Source organism: Euleptes europaea, chromosome 10 (assembly GCF_029931775.1).
Source record: "Euleptes europaea isolate rEulEur1 chromosome 10, rEulEur1.hap1, whole genome shotgun sequence".
NCBI classification, from domain to species: Eukaryota; Metazoa; Chordata; class Lepidosauria; order Squamata; family Sphaerodactylidae; genus Euleptes; species Euleptes europaea.
The window spans coordinates 32,572,206-32,588,941 of record NC_079321.1 but is presented as its reverse complement, the minus strand read 5'-3'; the positions used below and the strand labels follow the sequence as shown (position 1 = coordinate 32,588,941).

The following is a 16,736-nucleotide window of genomic DNA, read 5'->3' as shown; positions in this document are numbered from 1 at the left end:
TCAAAAGCTTATACCCCGAAAGTCTTGTCGGTCTCTAAGGTGCTACAGAAGAACCCTAGCTGCTGTACTGTGATGTAACACACGTGTCTTGGAAGGGCAGGCCTTCTGGCCTGTCTTTATAATAGTAATTTACCCACCCCAGTGCCCCTCTTCTGTTCATACCGTTGTGTGTTTCAAATTCTGCTTACTGAGTTTAACACTTCATGCCACCTGATATCGTGGCCTCTGGATTAGGAAAGTTTACACCACAATAAATGTTATAAGGGGCCACTGGGTTTTTTTTTTTTTTGGCTGCAACGAACTGAATGATTATCCTGCTGGAATTACAACAGAGGGCTGTCGTATTCAGGATATGGCTGCCACATAATCAAAAGTAACCGGAGTTCAAAAGGTTCCAGTCTAGCCAGACTGTACAGCCCTACCCTAAGCATATTTATTCAAAACTAATGCCCAGGGGACTTGCTCTGATTAACTCCTGCATCCCATGGAGTGCAGTGGGACAAGTTGTACAGTTCCAGATGTGTAGTCATATTACTTTGTAGTGGCAAAATCAAACAGGAGTAACTTAAAAAGCTCACTTTGTCATCCGCTCCTGTTTCATTCTCTTGTATAGATTTCAGTGGGACTTAACCATGGTTAACTTCAGCTGGATCAGGTCCAGGAAGTATTAGTTTGTTTTTGGAGCCTGAGTATTTCTTGTTTCGCAATTCTGAGTGCTAAAGCTTAGAATAAAAGAATTGTAATAAGCTCATGATAAAAAAATGTTAAGCTTTGGGGGATTTAAAAACAACATAGATAGCTATCAGCAGTGTTTTAGATTTAGGTGGTCCTCCTTCCTAAAAGAGTAGAATTGGTGACTTCTAATGACTGCTGCAGACATACAGCATGGGAGAGTGGAGCTCAGTGGACATGTGATGCCATAGAGTGTGCCCTCCAAAGCTGCCATTTTTTCCCAGGAGAACTGATCTCTGTAGCCTGAAGATCCATTGTAATTCTGGGAGAACTTCAGGCCCCTCCAAGTGTTTGGAAATCCTGGGTGTTCATCCTAAATTTATCATTTATTATTTTATTCAACGATAAAACGTTTTCTTCTGTGTATTCAGGTAAGCAAATGCATATAGGCAGAGATCTTACTCAAAAATAGTAATAATCCATACCTTTTGTTACTTTTCCAGGTTCCATGGTTCCTTTCTCCATGAGGATTTTGCATGCTGAACTTCAACAGTATCTAGGAAATCCTCAGGAGTCGCTCGATAGGCTGCACAATATGGAAACAATTTGCACAAAGGTAAAAGCTTTATCTAAATGGTCAACTCTTAAGCAACCATATTGTGTTGTTTGTACACCGAGCATCTCACAGTGCCAGAACTGAACACCAGGCTTCCTTTTTGTGTTGAATCCATGCATGTACAGTGTGATGATACTTCAACAAGGTGAGGTAGGTTTCAGAGGCGCTATTGTTCTTCAGACTGCTTGAATTAGCACTTCTCTCCATACCTGGAAATCTTTTCCACTAAAACCAGTGAATTAAATTTTACTTACTTTGGGTGAGATCATTCCCCGTTTAGAGTAACATACAACCCAACCTAGGTCTGTTCTCTAAGGGTGTTTCTGCATGGGTCATTTGCCTTGAGTTTGATGCAGTTGGGAAGAGTGGGGCAGGGTTCCTGCTTCTCCACAGCACTGTGCACTTCTCAGAACCTCTCTGGCTTTTTACCAATCTTTCACAAACCTGCTTTACTCTGAAGTTTTGGGAAAGACCACAATAAAGCCTGGGTGGCTGCCCTGTGGATGGAAAAGTTTGGATTTTCCTGGTCCTGCCGACACAGCAGCCATTTCCCCTCCCATTTCTTCTCCGTACTGTTATATCAAAATATGGATCAGGTTCTCTGAATTCTCAGCCTTCATTGGGGGGGGGGGAGTCTCTAGCCCCCTTTCTTTGTGGAGATACATGGAGGAAAGTATGGTATATCTCCACAGCAAAATGGGCTAGGGACTTAAAACGTGGAAGCTGGGAACTGAGAGAGTCTGGTGGCATATTTTGGTATAACAGTATATCAATACAACACTATTAAATTGCTGATTGTGTAGAAAACCTGATGTGTAGAATCCCTGTTGCCACTGCGCTGTACTGGCAGCCGAAACTGCACAAGTGTGTCTCTGTGTAGAAAGCACCTGACTTACACGTGATATCAGCCAAATCTAGTAGAGTGATGTGGCCAGAGGTTATATATTTAGCAAACAAAGCTATGGATTTGTCTGATTCTGTACAGATATGTCTCTTTTTAATGGATTTTTCACCAAACAGAACACTATGCGATTTGGAACCAATGGAGTGTGAAAGGAAGGCTCTTGGGGATGTGGAACTTCCCCTCTTTCCCCTTGCCCAGCCCGCCCTTTTTGATCTGCAAAAAGCTGATACGGGGGCAAGTGGGGGAAGTCATATTGCTCTGTCTCTTAGGGCAACGGAACCTCTTGGGCAGCAGAAGCTCTGCTGGTGGAAAAATCAGGAGAGGCGACGTCACCTGCTTCCCCCTCCTTCCTGGAGCCTTCCTATCCTGGATTTTTTTTTTTTTTTTGGTCCATGAAGGTCCCCTACTATCAGCTTTTCTTAGGTTAAAAGGGACTGTGGGGGTGTGCTCGCCCCTTGTGTAAGCACCTTGGGATTGCGCTTTGAAGACTCCCACCCAAGATCTTATAAGGCCATGCATATGTTATTGCAATCTGTGCTGCTTGTTGAAAGCAGCATTTTCCTGAAATATGTACCTAGGTTACAATTTCTGGGAGGAATTTCAGCTTGTGTATCCTTTCCATCGAGTAAATACGTAGCCTATAGGCATTACCAGAACAAGCCCCTCACAGGAAAATCAGAGTTGTATATTCCTTGCTTCAGAAGCCTCAGTGGAGCTCCTTATTTTTTGCCTGAAAGTGTTTTCAGTTCTATTTTTTGTTTTTCATTTGGACAACTGGCCTTCCTTACATAAATCAATATACTCTTGCCCTGGTGAGCCAACCTAGTAGGGAATTGTCTTCAGGCAAACAAAAGCATCGGCATGGATATTAATGTATTTTCCCCATTCGTCTCTGTGAAACGCTTTTCTGAAAATCTAGCTGGGACCGCTTAAAAGGCTGATACTGGTAAAGGGAGAAGGTCTGGCAGGCATTCACCAAGAGACATGGAAGGAACATGTGGTAGGAGAAACTGCAGGCTGCATTTCAGCACCCTGCTCTCCAGTGATGGTTTTTGACCCAAGATCATGCTCCTTTCAGAACAGTTCTCTTAAGCTCCTGTTTGGCTAGAGTTTAAATATGTGAAGATGGTGACATTGGTTTTTCCATCTTTCTTGACTATTTTCCTTCAGTGTGGCAGCTTATCTACTTTATTGTCTTGAAACGACTCTTACACCCGCTGGACCAATCCACAACTGAGGCCTGCCAAGTAGTGTTGCCCTGCCAAGAAACCACATTCTGGTGCCCCAAAGATTCAGCCCTGGTTCTCAGTAGGGAGGTTGCTACTTCTGGGCTTCTACCCCGTTTCTTTGATCTCTACTTCCTTTCTAGGTAGAGGAGTGCCTAATTTTTAACAGACGATCCTCTGTATAGTTTTACTGGATGGATTTTACAAATTGCATTGGTACTTCTCCAAATGGGAGCCAGCGTGGTGTAGTGGTTAAAAGTGGTACACTCTAATCAGGAAAACCAGGTTTGATTCCCCACTCCTCCACGTGAGCGGCAGACTATAATCTGGTGAACCGGGTTGGTTTCCCCACTTCCACCCAGCTGGGTGACCTTGGGCTAGTCACCGTTCTCTCCAAACCCTCTCGCAAGGTGTCTGTTAAGGGGAGAGGAAAGGAAGGAGTTTGTAAGCTGGTTTGATTCTCCTTTAAAAGATAGAGAAAGTCGGCATATAAAAACCAACTCTTCTTCTGTCCTGGCTTCAAATCCCTTTCCACGTGCAGCACCAACTCGGTATCCCTTTACTTTTCTGAGTGGTCTGCAAACTAGGTCCTCTGTACTTTTTTTGTCCTTAACCTCTTGAGATGTCCCTGGTCGTCACTAGTGCTCAAGACTGCTGATCTTTTAAACAGTTCTGCCTTTTCCCCTATGCTCTAACCCATTTGCCTGGAATTGTGTCCCAGAACACCTGCATGGTGCAACCTCTCTCTCTTTTGTCAAAGCCTAAGCACGTGTTATTGCATTTGTATGCTTTCGCCCCCTATTACCCTTGTTTCTCTTTTTCCCTCCCTTGCTCTATAATTTCCACTGTTACTGAAATTGAGAGCATAAGCTCTTTTAGGCCTGGGCTTGACTTTCCTTATGTTCCTCTGTAAAGCATCATGTATGTTTTGATGGTGCTTTTTTCAGTAATAAATATGTGGAGTCTGGGATGGTCTTGCCTAGATGTTATGAAATGCCCGGTCTCCTTGGAGTATAAAGTAGTCTCTGCTGTGCAGGAGGCGCTCGGATCAGCACAGAAACAGTGCATTCAGTCCCCAGGAGAGGGAGTTCCTTATATGTTGCTGATCAGCAGAAACTGCTAGCTGATTAAAGCACAAGTGGTTTTAATAGGCTGTGGAGTTAATGTCATTCAGTCTGTGTTTGGCCAAAGGATGGTGCAATAAAGAAGGGATGGAGTGTGGTGAACCAAAAGGCTGTTAGAAGGCATCACACTGGAGAGAGCCTTAGGAATCCTTCATCGCAGGTAGAAGGCTAAATGTACTGTTAAGGACGCAAAGGCTCATTATTTAGTAGTCCAAATAATTTTCCGTATCATCATCCCCATCCTTGCGTTGTTTTAGGTAGCATCTCCTATAATTAATTTGTACTGTTTTACATTATGTTTCTTTAAAAACAAAAAAAACAAAAACAAAAACAAGCAGCCTTCATGTTAATTGCAGACATGCAGACTTTTAAAGGAGACTGTGATCCAGGAAGAAACACTGAGAATAAGGCTATTTATGCAGGGCTGTTTCCCTTGCGGTCACCCTGCCAACTGTTCCAGGGTTTCGTTTTGATTATACACGCCTCTCCTGACCTTTAGAGGTCGCCTTGCTATCCCCACACATTTCCACGCGTTTTTCCTGTGTTTTCTGGATGCTGTTTAAGTGAGGATCCAGAAAACGCGGGCAAAAAGTACAGAATCACGCAGAGAGAGCGAGTCAACCTCTGACGGTTGGGAAGGGCACGCAGAATCAAAACGAAGCGCCAGAACTGTTGGCGGGGGTGACCGTAGGGAAACAGCCCTGCAATAAATGGCCAAAATCAACTAATCTCCTGGACACCATACAAATCAGTACTCTTCTGGAATCATTTTGAAATTATTTTTTAATTCAGTTTAGTTAATGACATTTGTGTCCTGTCATTCCTCCATGCACTCCACACGGTTGATCCTCTTTGACACCTTGGGGAGTAGGTTCAGTTGAACCTGTCCCAAGGCTGCATGCAGAGTTTCACTGCAGAGTGGAGCTCAGTGCAGAGCTCTGTCATCCGAATCCAGACCTCTAGCTCAAGCCAGCCCCACTTGGGAAGTTGAATGCAGCCCACCAGCCACAACTTCCAACCTACCAAATACTTTACAGTTTCCTTATTTGGTTGTCCTGGCTACTCAAAGGAGGCCCTGATTGGCCATCTTAGATGGCTGGGTGGCCGGTGCTCAGCATGACGGGCTGTGTTGAGCTGGTTTGCTCTAGCATACATCACTGCATTGTCTTGGTCTTGCATAGGCAAATAGGAAATCAATTGATATCTCACTTAGAGCCAGCGTGGTGTAGTGGTTAAGAGCGGTGGTTTGGAGCGGTGGAGTCTGATCTGGAGAACTGGGTTTGATTCCCCTCTCCTCCACATGAGTGGCAGAGGCTAATCTGGTGAACCGGGTTGGTTTCCCCACACCTCCACATGAAGCCAGCTGGGTGACCTTGGGTAAGTCACAGCTCTTTTAGAGCTCTCTCAGCCCCACCTACCTCACAGGGTGTCTGTTGTGGGGAGGGGAAGGGAAGGTGATTGCAAGCCGGTTTGAATTTGCCTTAAGTGGTAGAGAAAGTCGGCATATAAAAACCAACTCTTCTTCTCCTTCTTCTCCTTCTCCTCCTCCTCAAAATCTGTGCATCACAAGTATATACTATATCTTAATACACTTGTTGTATTTTAGTATTCTTCCTGTAACAGTGACAGTACAAAGGTGTTCTTCTTTTTTCCTAATTAATCCTAGTAATGCTGATGAATTTGGTGATTTCAGATGTTCCCACATGGAAGACTCCTGTTTGAGTCTGTTTTCATGCAGAATGTGAAAACTGTGGCTGACTTGACACTTAATGTATGAAGTTTTTCTACATTAAACAGTAGTCCTGTGGAACATCAAACACTAACGTTAAAATTTTTTAAACAATTAAAAATACAAAACTTAAAACTGAATTTGGAAAAAAAGTTGTTAGTCTTCTTAACATTTATTCCAGCTCTGCCTCAAATAACTGTGATCAGTGTTAACTTTAGTGTGCCACTGAGCGCCTGTTTAATTTTGAAGCAGGAGACTAACAAAGCTACACCTTTGGGGGAAAATGTTGTTTGGTTTTTGTTCAATTTAAAATTGTTTTAAAAATATTCACCCCAGATATTGGACAACTTGGAGCGTGGCTTAGCAGAAGATGGAAGCATGACTAACGTTACGCAGGAGAACAGACAGGGTAAGTATCCCTTAAGCCTTTTTCACAGACAGTGTATTTTTATCCGTATTTTATTCTTGGCCTAGGAGCTGTCAAAACTTCTCACAAGATTGCTCCATAGTTGTTAAAATAGTGGTGTTGGTGTTCATGTAGCCGTTTCTGCCATTTGAATGACAAACCTTGTCCTTTGTTTGCTGGAATTCATTTCACAGATTTCACCTTTTATATTGATCATACTGATGCATTAAATCGGATCTTTCCAGTTTAAAAAAAGAAAATGGCTGCTATTCTAAAGTGACAAATTTATGGTTATAGCAGTGTGAAGCTAAAGCTTTGAAGAAAAATTCAAGAGACCATTCAGTCTTAACTCAATGTGTCTATATGTCTCTCTCTGACAGTAGAACCTCTTTTTTAGACCCAGATCTGCCTTCCAGGGTAGCGCTGCCTACTAGATTCTTTTTAAGGATTTTCTGTTGTATATTACTATGTTTTGATGATATACTTAGCAAAGTGTTGTGATAGGCCCTTTCTACCAACTAAGGGGATCCCACAGCCTCTTATGATTTGGGGGAACCAGGTTTGATTAGAACTGTAAACCTTCCCCTCGGTTACAAGTTCTTAGGGTAGCAAGTGTAAAGGCTTTGGGTTTGCTGCCGTGAGGTAAGTCTAGTTGTAAACAAGTAGAATATGAAGATCACCAAGGCAGGCATTGTATGTAAATGGCAAATACGATTTATTTATTTACAAGTGGTTGTTAAAGAACAGCTCAGCAGCACAGGTCTCCAGGCAATCAAAGGAGAAACCTTTGCAGTCGTCTTGTTTGTGGGCTTTCTAGAGGCACCTGGTTGGCCACTTTGTGATGGACCTTGGTCTGGTCCGGCATGGCCTTTCTTATATTCTTAACCTGTCTGAGGCACCTACATTTAAGCTAGTTACGGCTTCAGAGTGTGGTTTGAACATTCTTTGATGCTTCCAGGTACAAACAGGCTTTTACTGACTAGCCACTAGGTTGGATCCTTTCACACACACAGGGGACCACCCACACCAGTCTGCCCTTTCCGAAGACTCAGACTAAATGGTACAAGGTCTTCTCATTACCAGAGTCAGGCCTACCAATTGGGTACTCCATTCACTCCCAGAGGTAGAGTTAAACCACTCTGCCACGCAACCAGGCAGAGCTACACTTCAAACTGTCTGCTCTTTTGTTCAGGCAGTCCCAGAAAGTATCACTTCACTCTCCCTGAGGCAGACCTGAACACCACTCTCCTCTGCTTCCCTCCAACATCCCCCCCCCAAAAAAAAAGGTGATTGGATGCTGGAGCAGCACTCCCATAAGTTCAGCTGAGTGTCTGTTTTTCCCTTCAGGGGCAAGACCACCTCCTGTCCATCACAGGTGTTTACCATTCCTCCCCCTCCACCCCACCAAGAACGAAAGAACATAGCCAAGGATATATGTGCTTGTATATATACTTAAGAGTATATGTACTTAAGAGCCCTCAAAAGTGGAATTTCAGTTATTCAAACACATTTTTGTTCGTCTGGATAAATGCATGGAAAAAGGCTTCTCTGTTTTTTTAATTTGTTTAGATGTTTGGATGCTCTCCAAAGAATGTCACACTTTCTTTTAACCTTTTAAAATAAAGACTGCCAATCATGACAAGTTTCTGTTCTATTGTGTGCTTAACGAAGTTTTTCTCATAGCCTTCAGCATGCTTTCATGCTGTCAAAGAGCCACCTGGGTTCCAGTCGACCAAGGTCGCAACCCTGGCGCGCTCCTTGGAGAAGAGCCTGTGTAAGCGCACAGTGCTCCTCCTGGTGCATCAGGTAATTGAGCAGGCAAGGATCCAGCCAGAGGCAGTGCAGCTACGAAAAGATAGACAAAGGTAGCGTTTTGAGCGTTCTCAGGAAAATGTGTCCCTCCCCTGTGCAGTCCTAAAAACAAAAATTAATAGAGTAGTGGGGGGAGAAAGAGATTGATTTGAGCTCAAGGACTGAAATCTGGGACCGGTTGTCAGTGACAGAACTCCACCTACAGAACCTGTAAAGTACAAGCGAATCTGCCTTTGCCTCTTGGAGGAATTGTCCACCAGCTGCCTGTTTGGGATTGTGGCAGGGATGGGACGGCTTGAGCCTTCGGTGGAATGAAATATCTGGTCACATACAACAACACACGAGCATGGCAGGGTTTTCATCTGTAAAGTGTGAAGACACACACACCCCTCCCCAGGAAACCCAACTGAAATCCATGCATGCGGTTGTAGCTGTAAGCTTTCCAAGGTTACTTGTGAGGACAAAAAAAAATGTAAATAGAGGCTTTTATTCTCTATTTATCTCTCCCCTCCCTTTTAAGCATCTGTGACCAATTTATGCTTCCTTTCGGGCTCCTGGGTCTTCCCAACTGTTTCCCTCTGGCTACGGTCAAAGAGTGTTCTCACAGTTGTGGTCTGTGGCTCTTCCTTCCTTCCTTCTCTCTGCCCAGCAGCATAATTGTTTCTGACTGCCTTCTCTCCCTCTCTCTCTCTCACCGCAGCTGCTTTTCAGAGCTCAGCCCAGGCCTGGGCAGCGACTCTGAGCAAGGCAGCCAGCAGAAGGGGGGGGAGGGGGGAGAGGAGGGAGCGTTGGAGCATCTGTGAGAGAGAGGTTGTTATGCGCTTGGAGTGCAGCAGCATTACAGCTGCCTGTCTGCCTAATGCTGCCCAGAGGACACTTGTAGGGACCGTAGGCATCTCTGCCTGAGTAGGTCAATCAGATGAGCTCCCTGCAAGGGGCTCTGGTGCATTTTTGGAGCTGCAGGAAACTTTCTATATATGTTCTCATGTGAGCTCCAGCTGAGGCGAGCCTCTCTTCCCCCCCCCCTTTTTTTCTTTTTCGCCTTGGTGAGCGGTGACTGGAAATAGCCTGCCTCCTTTATGGGATTAGATCCGCAGCATCATTTCCCTGCTGCTTGTCTGAGTAGGTGTTGCACAGACCGGCTTGGTTGCCGTGCCTCTCGTCCAAACGGGAGGGTAGGGCAATCTCATCATTCATGTGTTCGTTGGGAGGAAAGAGATTTAGCATTGCACCATTTTCCTGGCAGCGCTTTTCCTTTTTTTTTTTTTTTTTTTTTTGGGTACGGCATCGAGTCCTGCAGCTGCTCTGGAGTGCACAAATTCTCTGAGAAAAAAAAACAGCGGCTTAGTACGAACCCTCCAAAACTGGGGCCGGTGTTAATAACTGCAAAGAATGCAGTTATTATCGTGTGGCAACGGTTATAATTAGAAATATTGAGGATATTTTTGTTTGAATTTGTTGGTTATTCATCTTTTTTTTAATACTTGAAAAGCATTTTGAATTGTGTTTATGCGTCCTATGGGTTTGCGCCAAGGAACTTGATCTTGTACCGTGACTAACAGAATTCCCACTAATATCAAGTGGCTGGTTAAGAATATTAGCTGGCTTCTGTGGACGTGGTTTTGTGCCTCCTGTTTCTGCTGTTGCTTTTTTAACCTTGTTTCATTGGGTTTATATTAATTTTTTTAGTCCTGTTTCTCAGTATGTTTATATTGACCTGCCCTTTAGGGATGAGGCTATGCAAGCATTTGAACTGACTTATAAATAGATTAATCCGTTAGAGGTACCTAAGGTTTTATAAAGCAAATAATTGGCACCCCTGAAAAGAACTTCATATTACGTCACACAAGCAAAGCAATACGTCATGTAAGAACACAAGAAGAACAAAAGAAAATATGCTGGATCAGACCAAGGTCCATCGAGTCCAGCAGTCTGTTCACACAGTGGCCAACCAGGTGCCTCTAGGAAGCCCACAAACGACTACAGCAGCAGCATCCTGCCTGTGTTCCACAGCACCTAATATAATAGGCATGCTCCTCTGATCCTAGAGAGGATAGGTATGCATCACGACTAGTATTAATTTTGACTAGTAGCCATGGATAGCCCTCTCCTCCATGAACATGTCCCCTCTTAAAGCCTTCCAAGTTGGCTGCCATCACCACATCCTGGGGCAGGGAGTTCCACAATTGAACTATGTGTCTTATTCCGTTCTTAAGATCATTACCCTAAACTCGAGTTCTTCTGCTGTGTCTGTCTTGCTGTGGTACTTTCACTCCAGACGCTCAGGCCACACCTGAAAGCAACTAAATGTACAGCCGAATCCTGTGCATCAGAAGTAAGAGTGCAATCCTAAGCTGCTCTACTCAGAAGGGAGCCCCATTTTATCCAATGGGGCTTACTCCCACAAAACTGTTCTTGGGGTTGTTCTCCCTAAGCAGCGAGATCCCTGCAGGAGCCCTTCTCTTTCAAACACCAGGCGCCTGGCCGCAAACTCAGGGAGAGAGAAATTGAGGGCTGTTTTATGCAGCAGCCTTCAAACACCCCCCCCCCAAGCTTCCACAGCGTGGTGGGGCGGCAGACAAACTCAGCAGGTTTTCCTACCACCTTGCCAAGCCAGAGGCAAGAGGGCAGGGGGCTGAGGCCGGCTCCTCAACCTTCATGCTGTGGTTCCAAAATGAGATTTTAACTTAGCTGGTCAGTTTGAGGCATCTTGAGTGGTGTAAATTTAATCTTCTAAATTACACATTCACAGTGGGTAGCCGTGTTAGTCTGTCTGCAGTAGTAGAAAAGGGCAAGAGTCCAGTAGCACCTTAAAGACTAACAAAAATATTTTATGTGGGCTGTGGCTCACGTGGGCTGTGGCTCACGAAAGCTCATACCCTACCAGAAAATATTTTTGTTAGTCTTTAAGGTGCTACTGTTGTGCCTGAATTATGGTGTTAAGTCCCAATTACCATAAAACAGGAAGAGGTTGATAGTTCAAAGCAGTTGTTTATTAGGCCTAATATACATACCGGATAAAACTGCCCAAATGCGCAGGACAGTCTTCACACCCAAACAAAGGACTGCCACGACATTTATAACCTCCGGTCAGGGGTGGTACAATACACGCAATACAGAGCATAGACAAACAAAGACCCAATAATGGACACCTTTGGATTAGCATAGGCCTCTCAGTGGGGGTTGAGGCGGGCACTTAGTTGGTTACATGATCTGGGACAGGGAACCGAAACTTAACATTCTTTAGTCCGTAGGTAATTCTGGGCCGTGTCTTGGTGGAAGGCTGTACCAGACACAGACAGCCTGATTTACTGACTCATGGCTCCTGGGTGCCACCTTCCCAAATCCCTCATGTGTGTGTGTGCATGAATGCATAGTGTTTCAAACCAGCTCTTATACTTTAGGCCTAGCCTTTCCATAAAAGCAAGTATGCAGACTGAACACAAAAGCATATTATCAAATAATAGTAATAATTCCAGGCATTACACTACTGGACTCTTGCCCTTTTCTACAATTACACATTGATGGTCCTAATTACTTAGGGCTCACTCTGCTCTCTCTCTCTCTCTCTCTCTCTCTCTCTCTCAACCCCTGCCTTTTGTTCATTTATTGGAAAATGGATGCTTCCTTTGAGTCGCCTGAGCTAAAAGCTTGCGAGGCTGCCTCCAGCTTTAGCTTATTGCTTCATTTATCCCGGCAGTCTGCTCCTTGCACCAATCAAACGACTTGCTGTGGAGGAAGGTGCAGGGTGGTTTGTTTTTTCCCCCCTTCCAGAGCAACATGGCAGAATATTAGAACCGTTCTGCTTGCAACGCAGCAATGTTAATGAGGGGGGAAATGGTTTTGAATCGGAATGCATATGACCGATAATTGACGGCTGGGGAAAGAGCTTCTAATTTATTTGCGCACATTCACAAGCTGCTCTCGTTTTTTTTACAGCCTCCGTTCAGCTGTGGAGGTCACGTCTGGGCCGGGTGATGTACTCCATGGCAAACTGCCTCCTAATGATGAAGGTAGGTGGGTGCCGCCGCCGCTGCAGAGCTACCGTATATCCTCGAATAGAGCGCCCAGAGAGGCAGAGCTGCCAGCGAGACTGCCCTTTGTCGGGCTGCAGCTGAAATCCTGGAACAGCCCAGGCAGCAGCAGTGCAAGGCATTTTTTTAAGAGCTGCCCTTTTTTAAGAGCTGCCCTTCTCTGCAATTAGAGCAAGATCGATGGGTTTCCCCACCCCCCACCCCTTGCTTGTTCAAACCGTGCCCTGGCATTTCTGCTGTATTCACACGTGTCAACAATGCCCCTCCTTTTGTATTTGCATGGGGGTGAAGGATCTGAAGAATTTAAATCTGGGGTGTCAAACATAAAGGCCGCGGGCCGGATCCGGCCCCTTGAGAGCTCTTACCTGGCCCGCAAGCCAGCTGAGACAGCCACCCCCTCCAGCCCCGATCTGGGCTGGTGAGGCATGGCCCGGCCCGACCAGGTGACATGTATGTCATATCTGGCCTTCGTAACAAATTAGTTCCGATACCCCTGATTTAAATCCTAGTACTACTCTGACGGCTTTCTGATTGTCCACACTGGCGCTGGTAATAATTCAGACTCTTTTATGGCGATGGCTCCCCGCAAAGAAAGGCCAGGGCAGTATGGGTCTTTTCCTCCTCTGTCCTGAGTCTGGAAAGTTAGTTGCTTTGTTTTCTTGAATCCTTCTCAGCTTCTTGCTGCTGACTTTTTGCAGTTTTTCCTGAACAGCGCAGGGGACAAAGGGGAATCAGTGCATTGATTGTATAGCAAGAGCAGCAGATATTTCAGAGCTGCCCTGAGCATTAAGCAGAGTCACCTGTCAGTTGGCATCCAAAGCCCTGCCACGTTTTTAGCAGTCTTCTAACCCCCTGGCAGCGTTACCCTTCACCTGCCAAGCCTCAACGAGGTCAAGGTAAACCCACAACTGAGATCTCTATGAAGCTTAATAAAGCCCAATTAACAAGGACATTTATAGGCTCCTTTTCCAGGACTAAAATTAGTGTTATAGTTGAATAAACGAAGCTGCCTTACACTGAAATCAGAGAGAAATAAAAGGGCCTCACCAGTAACAGGAGATAAAAAAGAGGCCGAGGCCAGTGGTGCAAAATAGGTTTAAAAAATATTATTACTCAAAATAGAATTTCCCTATGAGTTTCGCCCGAGAGGCTCCTTCAGGGGAATCTGTAATATATAATACATAATTACATTACTGAGTTATAAAAGTAGTTATTTGGTTAAAATTATACAGGCAAATAAAACACTATACTAAAAGTCAGAATACAGTCTATACCATATACATAACTGCCAGAGCTTATTTGTCCTTGAGATTGCACAGAGGAGAAAGAAAAAAATTCTTGTAAGTGAGAGATAAGATACAGCTGTATAGTACATAACGGGTTTAATTTCAGGTGCCTCTCCACAACCCCTCCGTGCCCCAGGGCTGATCCAAACTGGGATCCGACATTCCTTTATAACTGAATTTTTAAAAGGTGGGAGCACCATTTACAGAACTCCCAGCATCTCGTCTGAGTTGCCCCTCAGTTCAATAGAAATCTAAATTCTTGTCAGAAGTTATAAAACTCTGTCTGGAGTCTCCCCGCAGGTACAGCTGTGAAGGAAGAAGTAACCCCTGAGCTATTGATGCCTCCCTGCTGACCAATACCCCCTTTCCAGTAGCTGCTGCTTGCTGTAAATCAGACTCCAAATGGCAGCTCAGACAGGCCGGGACAATAAGGGGAATAAAGGGTAGCAGGAAGTGAGGTGTGGAAGCCGGGCTGAAGTGTGTGTGTGTTAAGTGCCGTCAAGTCGCTTCCGACTCACGGCGACCCTATGAATCAATGTCGTCCAAAACATCCTGTCCTTAACAGCCTTGCTCAGATCTTGCAAATTGAGGGCCATTGCTTCCTTCATAGAGTCAATCCATCTCTTGTTGGGTCTTCCTCTTTTCCTGCTGCCTCCAACTTTTCCTAGCACGATTGTCTTTTCCAGTGACTATTGTCTTCTCATAATGTGACCAAAGTACGACAGCCTCAGTACGACTGTCATTTTAGCTTCTAGGGTCAGTTCGGGCTTGATTTGATCTATAACCCACTGATTTGTTTTTTTGGCAGTCCACGGTATCCGTAACACGCTCCTCCAACACCACATTTCAGAGGAATCTACTTTCTTCCTATCAGCTTTCTTCATTGTCCAGCTTTCACATCAATCCAGCCGGGCTGTTACCGGGCATTAACTCCTTTTTTCAGTTGTGTCCTTTGTCTTGCATCTGTTTTGGGGCACAATTCAGAGTGCTGATTCTTACCTTTAAGGCTCTGAATGGCTTGAGGCCAGGGTATCTAAAGGACCATCTCCTCTCATACTATCCAGGCTGCCATTTAAGAGCTTCCTCTCAAGCCTCACCCTCTATTTCTCCCCCCCCCCCCCGCCTTTAGAGGTGAGACAGGTAACAACTAGAGATGGCATTTCTGTGGTGGCACCTCACATCTGGAACACTTTGAACACATGAAGCTGCCTTATACTGAACCAGACCCTTGGTCCATCCATGTCAGTATTGTCTACTCAGACCGGCAGCGGCTCTCCAGGGTCTTAGGCAGAAGTCTTTCACATCACCTACTTGCCTAGTCCTTTTAACTGGAGATGCCAGGGATTGAACCTGGGACCTTCTGCATGCCAAGCAGATGCTTTACCACTGAGCCACAGCCCCTCCCCACTTTCCCCCTTGTGGCTCACCTGGTGCCTACTTTAACTGTCTTTTAAGCACCACGTCAAAATGTATCTTTTTACCTAGGCTTTTAATTAGGGGTTTGCTTTTCTAACGGGTCTTCTTCTGGCCTGAGGTCTGTTTTGGGATCGTTTTCTGCTGTTTACATCCCTGGGCTTGTTCTAATGGCTTGTGGTTTTATACTGTTAACTTATTGTTATAACTGCAAGCCAACTGGAGCAGGACTTTGAGGTGGCGTAGAAATCTCTTAAATACATTGAAACTAAGACTGGCCTAAGGTGTTGGTTTTGTTTGTTACATATATCGTTTTTTTTAAAAATGGACTAGATTTCCCTTATCAGTGTGATGTTATTTAAAATCAAACTTGAAGAATCCCTGTGGAATTTGGACTTTGAATATGCCTGTTTCAATTCTTGTGGGGATGCATTAGTTTACTATCTGTAAATTAGCAGTGAAGGCTACTTTAAAAGTGAGGGCAAATGAACTTAACATTATTCAGGATATTATCAGTAATACTGTTTATGCTAATAGATATTTATCCCAGTTATAAAACAGCTGTAGTACACAGAAACAATCAGAAGTTAAAATGGCATCAAAATTCCTCTTTTGAAAAGTACCAATGAAACAAATAATAAAACTGCCTTTTAAGATATTGAAGTGGACTACTTTACGCTGATTTCCATAGAATTTCTTTTTCTGCATCCAACCCTTTTCCTCCTCCTCCTTCATACAAAATGTAGCTACTCCCTTTAGTAGTGACTGGCCATCTGTTTGTTTTACTACTTCGGGGGTTTTTATATAATGATTCTTTTGAAGCGCTGCAACTCAATCTCAGATCCCAGTGCAATAATGGTTTGCGTAAACATCCATTTCTAAATCCAGACTTCCAAGACCATTTCGAGAATCCGGGTCTCTGCTTTGGCAGCGCTGTGTTCAAGCCTTAAGCCGTCATTAAAATCTGCTCGCAACTTTCCCTCGGATGGGGCTGTCTCCACTTAACAACTTGGGTATCATTTGCATTAAATATTCTACTTCGGAGAGTGATGTTCACATACTGAACTCCAGAAGGAAAATGGGAATTCAGAGCGGTGGCCGCCATCCAGAGAAATGGCGCAGCGTTGCTGTGTGCACCCACTAAGGCTTTTTATTTGAGTTTTTCTTGCTTATCTCAAACAAACCCCCCCCCCCACACACACACATATACACAGAGCTCACAGCACTTTAAAAAAACACTCCGAAAAGTTCCCCAAACAGTATGTGATGGACTATGGTGTGAATCCACTCAAAAAGAGAATGTTCTGCTAGGCATGTGGAGCTCAAAAAGGTCATAAAGGTGTCATCTGGATTCTGATCATGAGGAAGGGCTGAAGCTCAATGACAGAGTGTCTGCTTAAGGTAAAGGTAAAGATCCCCTGTCCAAGCACCGGGTCATTCCTGACCCATGGGGTGACGTCACATCCCGACGATTACTAGGCAGACTTTGTTTGCTGGGTGGTTTGGCAGTGCCT

General features: G+C 44.6%; 1 protein-coding gene across 1 annotated transcript in view; it reads left to right on the top strand.

Annotated features, from left to right (window-relative positions):
• The window catches only part of TRAPPC12 (trafficking protein particle complex subunit 12), a 59,076-nt gene that overhangs the window by 26,356 nt on the left and 15,984 nt on the right, over positions 1–16,736 (top strand). The window contains exons 5-7 of the mRNA XM_056856656.1: positions 1,176–1,288; positions 6,608–6,680; positions 12,429–12,502. Coding sequence (XP_056712634.1) covers positions 1,176–1,288; positions 6,608–6,680; positions 12,429–12,502 — 260 coding nt within the window. The remainder of the gene's footprint in view (positions 1–1,175; positions 1,289–6,607; positions 6,681–12,428; positions 12,503–16,736) is intronic.